Raw genomic sequence first — 10,654 nt, 5'->3', positions numbered from 1 at the left:
AATAGCGTTGACATTTGACTAACGGTCAATTTAACGTCAGTTTCACGGAGTTAAAGAGTCGGTGATTTTCAAAAAATTAAAAAAAAAAGTTAACGAAGATTATCTGAATCACATGCGCAAGCTCAACCTCAACCTCCTAGACTCAGGCGCCCAACCATTGCCTTGCGCTTTGCCAAGGAAGTGGATGGGATTTATAATTGGCTAACAAAATGGCTCAGGAATCATTTCAATAGAAATCCGTTGCTTCTTTCTTTCTCATTTTAGGTAGGTCTGATAACTTTAGATATAGCACATTAATACGGCACAAAAAGACATAAAATTAAATAAATTTAGTTTAATTTTAACATGTTTCGTGTTTAATACGTTTAAAATATCAAAATTTTCATGTCTTAACGTATCAAATACGAATAACACATTTAAATATATTTATACACATTTAATTAATCGTGTTAATAGTATTATCGTGTTTAAACACGTATACATGATACGCTTATTAACTTGTTAAATATTGATAGTTAAAAATTATTTTAGTCTCATCTAAATAATTTTAAATAATTATTTCAATAAGATTTTTAAATTTTATAAAGATAATAATTTAATTATGTCATGTCCAAATCTTAATTTTAAATTTTATTTTGTTATATTTGACGTTCTTGTTATTTTCTTTTGTTATAATTATTTTTATAATTATTGATTTTAAATTTACATAATAAAATTATATTTAATTGTAAATATTTTTATTTTATCATGTTAAACGTGTTAATCGTGTTATTAATCATGTCGTGTCATATATTGATACGTTTAACAAATGTGTCTAAACGTGTCATGTTGTGTTACGCGGTTATTAAATGTATACGTATACGTTTTTTAAATTTAAAATACGAATAATATTCGTATTGTGTTCGTGTTTAATTTCAATGTGTTCATATTTAATCGTGTCTGGTACGTTTAAAACATGAAAACACGAATCGTCGAGTCTAATTTTAGCAATGGTATCTTTATTGGTTTTTTTTTTTTTAAATTCCCTCTAAATCTATAATAATTATATCAAATTTGAAAGGGAAAATGTTAAGCTACTTTTTCAAGGATAATTTAAAAAAAATAAAATATTATTATTTTATTAATTCAGTTAATTCAAAAATAATAGTGTTCTCACAAACAAGACAATTAAATCTCAAAGATTATAAATTAAAAAATGATGACTCATATTCTCTCTAAAAATTTTCTTTGAATAAAATTTTTATTAATTTATTTAACTTTTTAGTGACGAGAAATTGGTCTTCTGATTTTATTTTTATTTATAACTTTCAAATCCTACATAATATTTAAATGCAATTTAATAGAATCATATAGATCAAACATATCACCAAAATTAATTTATTGAATTTCAACATTATCATGCTTAAATTAGGTTTTGGACATAAACATTTCAAAATAAAATCTTTGTTATGTTACCTCTCGACATCTTTGAATGTGACTTAATTAAATTAGACATTTAACAAATTAAATACAATTTGATAATCTAGTTGCTTTAAGATATGTTTCATGTAATATATCTAAATTTAATATTATGTAATAAAAAAATCAAGTTAAATTCCAAAACATTTTAGAATATTCGAGTGTGAGAATTAAATTGTAGAATATTCTTGATAAATATAACGGTTTAACTTTCACCACCATGGTGTACTTATTAAGGGATTAGTCGACCATGAAACCATAAAACTGATATACGTATGGTTTTCTTTTCACTTATACTTGATGTTAAGAGAGAGAATAGTTTTTTTTTTTTTTAATAAAATTTTCCTCTAAATTTAATAGTTTGTGAATCATAGGTGTTCAAGTTTTTTTTTTTTTTTTAACTTGGAGATTTAGTAATGATACAAATTTTCTTAGGTGTTCAATTAATGATACAATTTTTTTAGTAAATAAGTGTCGATATATTAGCATAAATCAAGATTAAGGTTTATACTTTACAGCAAATTTGACTTTTGGCTTTATACATATATAATGCTATTGAAAGTGTTTTTAAATGCTTTTTTTACCTTTCAATAACAATTTAATTGTTTTTTTACCTTTTAATAGCTCTTCTTCATATCTGATTACACAATTCAAATTTTTGGTAATATTTTGAACAAAATATAATTATGAAAATTCTATACACTAACAATGACTACACTTTATTAATTATTGTAAAAAATATAATTTAAAATTTTAAATAACAACACTTTTTAAGTTTTCGTAATATAAATATATATACCACACTAAATAAATGTAGTTAAATTTCAATCTTAATAAAAATTTCTCATCATTACAAATATGAAAAATATGAATATGTATATATCTAATGATATTCTTTTACAAAAAATTCTTATTGATATTAATCCTTTTTCATTGTCACCAATCATCTTATACCTATTTTTCTTTTGTTAATTGAGCTGAATTTGGAGGTGCAAAAATCACAAGTTCCCCATGTGTACTCGAAATGCACATGCCTTATGCTTAAAGGCAAACCAAACATATCAAGCGAGCTTCTCATTAAAGAGACTTTATAAAAGTATTAGCAACATCGATCACTTAAGTGTATTTTATGTATTTAATACTAATTTTGGCTTAAATCTCCATCCTAAATTGAATGATTTGTGTGTTGATCTGTTTTTTTTAAGCCATTTGTGTGTTTATCTATTAGCATAAATCCACAACTTGTTTTCTTTAATTAACAAAACTCAAATTATTCATTTATAATATAACTTTAATTAACTAATAATATTGTAATGTAACTTTAATTTAATATTTAAATTTAACTAGATAATAATATTGTATTATAATTCTAACCAGATAATTTGTATATTTATTTTAATAACAATAAATATATTTACTTTCTTACCCAATGAATTGAATTTCAATTTATCTTCTTTAAATAAAGAAATTAAACATTATAAAAGTAAACATGTAAAATAAGACTGTAAAAGGTTTTTTAAAAAGAAATAAAAATAGTATATTTAAGATTGGAAAATTTTTAATTACATTATTAACTTAAATTAATTATCTATTATTTTGGAATTTTCATACACTTTTAATGGACAACTGAAAAAACTTGAAAAAGTCATTCTATATTATATACTTACTTGATTAATTAATCACGATTTAAGTTCCACGATATCATATAATTTAAGGTTGATGCAATTTAGTTAGACTACTTTTAATTGATTTTTTTGTTATTTTTAATTATTTTTTGTTAAAAACAAGAACCTTAAATAATTACTAATAATTAGCAAAAAGGATAACTGACCTCTCTTGGAATGTTGCTTGAATTTTCATTTTTTCTTTTAATGGTCGCGTGAAAGAATTAATCTTGTTAGCTGGACCACATCTGACGTGGCAAACCCCACAAGCACAACCGACAGACACGGAAAACAAAGAAAGAAGGGTAGGGGATTGTTCCAATGGATAAAAATTCCGCCACGGCAACCTCAAATCGCCGCATAAGGTTAACTGTTATTATTTTGGACGATGAAATTTACATTTTCAAAACTCGCCGATTGATATTTGATTAGACCACGTCGGGCTCTAGAAAAATCAACCCCCGGCGCACGTTAGCTCCACCGCAGCCACTTCGGACTTCGGTCACCTTCCCTTCCACGAAAAAGCCCATTCTATATTATATAAAGCACAAAAAAAAAAAAAAAAACTCTCTCCAGGAAGTTGTATTCTGTTTCGTCTCGACGGTAACAATATTTATATTTATTTGTTTATTTCTCAGTTTCACCGATTTATTTTTAAAATATTTAATTTTCCCTATTCTGGATGGTAAATTTGAAGCCATCATGATTACTTTAATGGGATTATTGTTGCGATTTAGTTTGTTATTTCATCAATTCTTTTTCGTATTCTGTACGAAAGCATGTTTACTTTCTGGTCTTGTGTGATTTTTTATCGTGTCATAATTAGGCATTCTGGGATCTAGGGATTTGAACTCATGCTTCCATTCAATCATCCATTGAATTATACATTTTAATTTAATTTGTTTACAGACTTTCACTTAGTTAAGTTCTTTGTGAAATTAAATTGTTAATTTCTCTTTTTGTTTCTTTTGGCAGGTGCTAATTTTGTTTGAAAAACTTATAGCTTATTTGGGGCTTTTAAGATATAAAAGTTAGTAGGAAGTTGAACTGTATAAGGGGATATTGTCCTCCTAAAGGAATTTTGACCCTTTTTGAAAGGATGACGCGTGTTGCTTCTATGCAATTTTCTCATGAACTGAAAATTTGCAATAGTCATGGATGCGGTAGACAGCATATTGTATGTGATCTTTAATCTTATTTTTCAACCGTTATTTGTCCCAACTTTTCTTCTTTAACTATTTGCAACTGAATGTGTGAATGCCAACAGGGTGTGATGGAAAAAGGCCGATTGCATTTGGTTAATATCAATCCTTCCTCACATGCTATGGTATGGTTTTCTTTTTCCTTGGTGGATGCAGAGGTTTATGTTTGCTTGCATAGCAATGTTTGTTCTACTTTGCATTTAATTGAATTTTGAATAACCACTCTCTATTTACAATTTTGTTCAGTTACTTCTTCTAGTTTAGCATAACATGAGAGTTGGTTTCTGTGAATGTGTTATGCATTTTCATGTGTATGTGATAACTATGTTTAGAAATTCTTATCTATGAATAAAGTCTGGAGACTTGAACAATTCTTTTGTTTCATATCCAGCGACAGGATGCTTGGAGTCTTCATCTTTTGAGCAGTGTCTGTATGCCAATAAGACCTGTATCTTCCAGGTCTAATGTCAATGTCTGCCGATGTATTCTAACATCTACTGGGGGAAATGAGATTCCTATCCTAAAATCTGCTAGTATGGTTTTGTCAAGGTGATCTATATTTGTTTCTTACCTTTTGTATTCTTGTCTTTTCTATAGGCTGTCTAAATACTGAAAGCTGATACTTGTATTTTCAATTCTGTGCAGATTTTGAATCACCTTTATTTTGTAGTAAAAGTATTGCTAATTATTCAAAAGTTTGTAAGATATATGTGTCACATTGGAATTATAAGTTTTTTAGGCAGTAGATTTCAGATTTTTAAAAAATATTATAAGAATGCTTGAGTCGATCTACAAGATGGGGCCTTTTCTTGCTTGTTAGTGCATTATTTTTCAGAAAGGAGGTTTGAGGCTTTTCTAATTTAAAAATGAAGCCTTTTCAGCTTTAGTTTTCTAAGTTTTTAAAGTCAAAGAGTGCAGAATAGTTATGTAGCTTGGATAGGAATTTTTTCTTTTATTTAAAGAGGTGCTAAGTGAAAGTGGGATAACATTCCTCTCTAAGTTTCTAGTCTGAGAAGCATTTGCCCAATTTTGTTGTTTATTTGAGAAGCTCTAATACTCAGTATGCTATATATATACTGTAGTTTTATATTCAAATTTATGTTTCTTTTTTTCCTGGAGGCTGTGGGGAGTTGCTGGATTGAGGCTAGTTCAGTGCTATTTTCTTGATAGCTTAACACATCTTTTCTATTTTGTTCCTTAATATATAATTTGCACTCATATTTTTATTTGGATATATCAGGACATATGGTACTTTACATGGAGGCCTTATTGTACCCCGGTTGATCCCAGCAGTGGGGATTATTGCTTTTGCTGCGTGGGGACTTGGGCCACTTATACGGCTGTGCAGGGTTATCTTTTTCCATGTATACACTAATACTATTCTACATGCCCTTGTCTTCTATGATGGTAGAATTCCTTTATTGATTCACTACCTTGCAATTTTCTCTAGAGGAGTGATAGCAGTTGGAAGAAAAGTAGAACAAATCATATTATTAGCTATTATCTTCGACCTGTGCTGCTGTGGACTGGAGCGACACTCATCTGCAGGTGTACTCCTCCCCAAAAAGGGATTAGATTTCAATCTTCATATTTTTGCAGCCATTATGTTGGTCTAACAATGTCATAGTTTTTTTCAGAGCGTTAGATCCAGTAGTTTTACCCTCAGAAGCAAGCCAGGCTGTTAAGCAACGACTTTTAAATTTTGTGCGATCATTATCGGCAGTGCTAGCTTTTTCTTATTGTTTGTCAAGGTGAGTTTAATGTGGCTGCTTTGACTCTTTATGTTTTTAACTAATGACTAATAGCATATATATATATATATATATATATATTTTTTTTTGGGGTATTTCTTTTTTCATTAGATATAATTTTTTATCTGCATTTTCCTTTTTGGCTGGAAGGGGTTGTTTAGAGAACAGAAAAGGGGGCTGTATTCTATGTTCGCAGGGATTGACATTCTTAATTTTAAATGTTTGCTGCGTGCCTTTTAAGTTTTAACATTTCATCTTTCTTGTGGATGTTGTTAAGATAGCTTGTTGATTGCCCATGTTATGTCTAGTTTTAGGAGTTTGAACTATGTCTTTAATGGGCAACCATGCGTTTTTCTTGCAGCTTGATTCGACAGGCACAAAAATTCTTTATGGAGATGAATGACTCTAATGATGCAAGAAATGTATGTTCTGTTACTTTTACATCATTCAAATTTCTTAAATCTCTTCAAAGCATCTGCATCAATTATAAGTTGCAGTGAGGTGGTAATGGTGTATCTTAACACTAGCAATTTAGGTCAATCCTGATGAATATTTCTCCAGTGTCCACCATATGGTAAATAATGTCCCTCATTTGAGGGCAGCAGGAAGGATGATATTATTTTTATGCTCTTTGACCACAAAGACATATACCATTTATACCCTGCCTTCAACATTTTTTAGGAAATGTTTTAGCTTTTTTGTTTTTCCTGGATTGTTTGTCTAAACATCTGGCCTGTGATTTGTGGAAATAATAATATAGCTATCTTAAAGGCACTGACAGATTGCGATGGAGAAATCTGAAAACAGTTGTTTATTCTATTGACAGATGGGCTTTGATTTTGCTGGAAAAGCAGTTTATACTGCTCTATGGGTCGCTGCTGTATCATTATTCATGGAGTTGCTCGGTTTTTCTACACAGAAGTGGGTAACTGCTGGAGGACTTGGCACAGTGTTAATCACCCTTGCGGGTCGTGAGGTAAATCGATTGCCCTCTATTGTTGTAATTTATAAATGATACAAATGGTAGATGAAAATTAGCCTGAAAGTTTGGAACTATCTCGGCCTAATTATCCTAAATAATTTTATATTCTCAGAGCCATGATTCTTCCTCTTGCATGGTTGTTCCCTTCTAAAAAAATTGTTGAGATATTCCTACATATCATAGCATATATAATAATATAAATGTGCATAGGATGTTAGTTAAAGTCTACGGCGTTCCTGTTTGGAGCACATTCTGCATCATCCTTATATGCATCTTAATCATGAGCTTTGATAGTAAAGTTCCTCTGACTTTGTCTTGACTTATTATTTCTTTCGTGCATTCACCATCTCATGTTCACTCACCTCTGGCATTATTTGTTAAGCATACAATTACTCTGTTCTGCTTTTGTTTATAGTACATTTCATATCAACCTTATCCGTACTCTTATCAAGTTCTTTGCTGGGAAGCTTTTTTTGATCCTTTCTGGACATAATCATATGTTTTTCGCATTCAGATTTTTACAAATTTTCTCTCAAGTGTGATGATCCATGCAACAAGGCCATTTGTTCTCAATGAATGGATTCAAACTAATATTGAAGGCTATGAAGTTTCAGGGACAGTTGAGGTTTGTGCTTAGTTTGCTCTATTTGCCTCCTTTAAGCAATCTGAGAGATTGAACAACTTGGTTCCTTGTATTTACTGTTCAGCATGTTGGATGGTGGTCACCAACAATTATAAGAGGTGATGACCGTGAGGCAGTTCACATTCCAAACCACAAGTTTACAGTGAATGTTGTGAGGAATCTTAGCCAGAAAACCCATTGGCGCATCAAGAATTACTTTGCCATTAGTCACTTGGATGTTAACAAGATAAATGTAAGGAGTTTCAGTTTGTCTTGCTGTTAACTTGTCAAGTAAGGACCAGCTTGTTTTCTTTCTAGAGCTCATGCCAGAAGCTGTGCTATGCCTTTTTACCATGCAGAATATAGTAGCTGATATGCGGAAGGTTTTAGCCAAAAATCCTCAAGTAGAGCAGCAAAGATTGCATAGAAGAGTATTTTTGGAAAGTATCAATCCAGAAAACCAGGCTCTTATGGTGAGATTTTTTTCTTTTGGCATCATTTTTCCCTTAAAACATCAGTTGAAGTAATGTCAAGCATTTTTAGTTTTCTTTCATTTGATTGCTTTTCCTTTAGAATACTATGATGCGGTGTTTCCTAAATATTTTCTGATAATTCTTTTTGGCCCTTAAATTTTAATTTGAGCTGTAGTGTGCATAATACTAAAATAAAATAATGATCAAAGGATAGTGGCTCATATGTTTTCAGTTTTTTATTGTATCACAAAAGGAGTTGTTAGACTTGATATTGGTCTGGTGATCGCGCATCTTAGCCCATTAGTTCATTTTGTCTTAATTTCTTGCATCTATGTAAATGATGTATTAACAAAATGCAAAGTTTTAGCCTAAACTTTTGTGGCTGTTAACTCTTTCTTTTTGAGTATTGGCAATTGCTTCTGTTTGAAGTTTTTAATCTCTTTTTTTTTTTGTTCATATTGTTTCAGATTTTGGTATCTTGTTTTGTGAAAACCTCACATGTTGAAGAGTACCTCTGTGTTAGGGTAAGTCCATTTTTACTCTGTGCTTCATGCAAAGATAGGCTGTTATAATACGAAGTGGTGATTTAGAATCTCAAGATGAAAAAAATAATGATTTCAATCTTTCAATTGTGGTTTTTAGTATATAATCCGTTGGTTTTATTTAGTAGTGTATCATGGTATTGTTGATTGGCCGCTGCTACTTTGGCATCATACTGATCAAAAGTATTACTGGAAGAATGTTACTGAAGAAGCTTTGATATCTTTGATTGGTTAAAAATAGTGGATCCTTGGGTTTTATTTAGGATGCTGGTGACCGTAATTAGCATAATTTGCCGGTGTTATGTGGGTGTGACGCCATGCTTTTTGCTAGTGTCTCTACTTATATAAACTGATATCTACATACATGCATGCCATGTACATGCATAGACACCATATGCTTGCAAGTAAAAAGGCTATGTTCTCTTTGTGCCTAACGATAGCATTGGAACAGGAAGCCATACTCTTGGATCTTCTCAGAGTTATTAGCCATCATCAGGCCCGGCTTGCCACCCCTATCCGCACAGTTCAGAAAATGTACAGCGAGGCTGAAGTAGAAGATGTACCATTTGCTGATACCATTTTCAGACGTTCTGGAGTAGCTACTAACCGTCCACTTCTCCTCATTGAACCCTCTTATAAAATCAGTGGTGATGACAAAGTCAAAGCTTCAACACGTGCAAATGAAGAAAAAGATTCCATGGAGGAAGCAACCTCAACATCTGACTCAAAGGCAAATACTTTGTCTCGACCAACATCTATTATTGACTCCAAGGTAGATAAGGCTACGTCACCATCACTTAGTAACTCCAGTTCAAGTTCAAAAGTGTCATCATCTGAGGCCCAAACTGGGAATCCGGTGCCTGATGGTTCAGCTGAAGTCAACTCTGAAAAGCAGTTCGAACAGAGCAGGGGAGAAACTTGGAAGGTGTCAGGCTCAGGAAGGGAGATGGTCACTGAGAAGTCTCCAGTTGCAAACCCACAATCTGTAAATGGAGAATCTGAAATCCCACTGGCCATTTCACAGGCAAAGCAGGATATTGACAGGTCCGTTGCGCTGCCATCAGTAGCCAGGCCTTCCTTGGAAGAGAACATTGTTCTTGGTGTTGCTCTGGAGGGCTCAAAACTAACCCTTCCAATTGAGGAAGAAATAGCACCGTCCACTTTGTCCACCGAGTCGAAGGAATTGGGTGCTCACCAGAGTGGAAGTGGGCCTCATCTGGTGGGCAAGGACAAGAAAGATGGTCAGATGCCAGTAGTTCACGGTGGCACCCAAAACAATTAGTGTGATACGCGATTCCCTCCGCATGCTGTTTTTAAACTTGCAATGCTATGATTTGTAATGCGCAGCTGTGTTTTTGAAGCTGGCATTATGCATTGGTTGCTCATCCTGTGCTTGTAAATAATGGTTGGATTCAAAATTCTTGGGCCAATTCGAATGGACTACATAGGGAGAAAAAATAATAAAAAAGCCGACTGATTCTTCCCATTTATCTTTTCTTCTTTTACTTTTTCTCTTTTTGGGATAACGATTTCCCATTTATCTCGGTTTGATGGTTTCGGAAAATTTCGTTGATTAATTTTTTTAATATTGAAAGAAAAAAAAAGGATAAATAATAAGTGGTTGAATAATTTATATGAAAGTGGGAGGGAAAATTTCTCGCCCATTATGCGGTGTGTCATTTCGTATTGACGAAGGTATGTAGCTGGAGTAAAAGAGAAAGACGAGTCGAGTCGGTGAGATGCACTGGTTCGAAAGTTGCCTCCCAGAAGCGACCAAAGACTAATTCATGTCTCGATTTGGCCCGTGTTGATATAATTAAAATTATAAAACTTAAATGGCCTTTTAAAAGTAAAAAGTCAACAGGATCTTCTGGGTGCTTATTGATACTCTTTGATTCCCTAACTTCACAGTACCACTCCGCTCAATAAGTTTGCTTTCTTCTGTATCAATGGAATCCTG

The 10,654-nt window shown here is 32.1% G+C and overlaps 1 protein-coding gene across 2 annotated transcripts; it reads left to right on the top strand.

Moving 5' to 3' along the window:
• The first annotated feature begins 3,457 nt into the window (after positions 1-3,457).
• On the top strand, positions 3,458-10,180 carry LOC18591806 (mechanosensitive ion channel protein 3, chloroplastic-like). Of its 2 annotated transcripts, none has more exons than XM_088809018.1 (14): positions 3,458-3,725; positions 4,098-4,299; positions 4,390-4,449; positions 4,722-4,873; positions 5,565-5,688; positions 5,775-5,872; positions 5,962-6,075; positions 6,437-6,497; positions 6,902-7,051; positions 7,572-7,682; positions 7,765-7,932; positions 8,039-8,152; positions 8,620-8,676; positions 9,146-10,180. In XM_088809018.1, exons 2-14 carry the CDS (start codon positions 4,222-4,224, stop codon positions 9,974-9,976), a joined length of 2,118 nt encoding a protein of 705 aa, XP_088665144.1. In that variant the 5' UTR covers positions 3,458-3,725; positions 4,098-4,221; the 3' UTR covers positions 9,977-10,180. The 2 variants fall into 2 exon arrangements, with proteins under 2 accessions (XP_088665144.1, XP_007018222.2); XM_007018160.3 differs by having other exon boundaries at positions 4,716-4,873.
• The last annotated feature ends 474 nt before the right edge of the window (positions 10,181-10,654 follow it).

The sequence above is a fragment of the Theobroma cacao genome, chromosome 8 (genome assembly GCF_053813885.1).
Source record: "Theobroma cacao isolate CCN51 chromosome 8, ASM5381388v1, whole genome shotgun sequence".
Lineage (NCBI taxonomy): Eukaryota > Viridiplantae > Streptophyta > Magnoliopsida > Malvales > Malvaceae > Theobroma > Theobroma cacao.
Note: the sequence above shows the minus strand (reverse complement) of the source record. Positions and strands in the feature narration are given on the sequence as shown.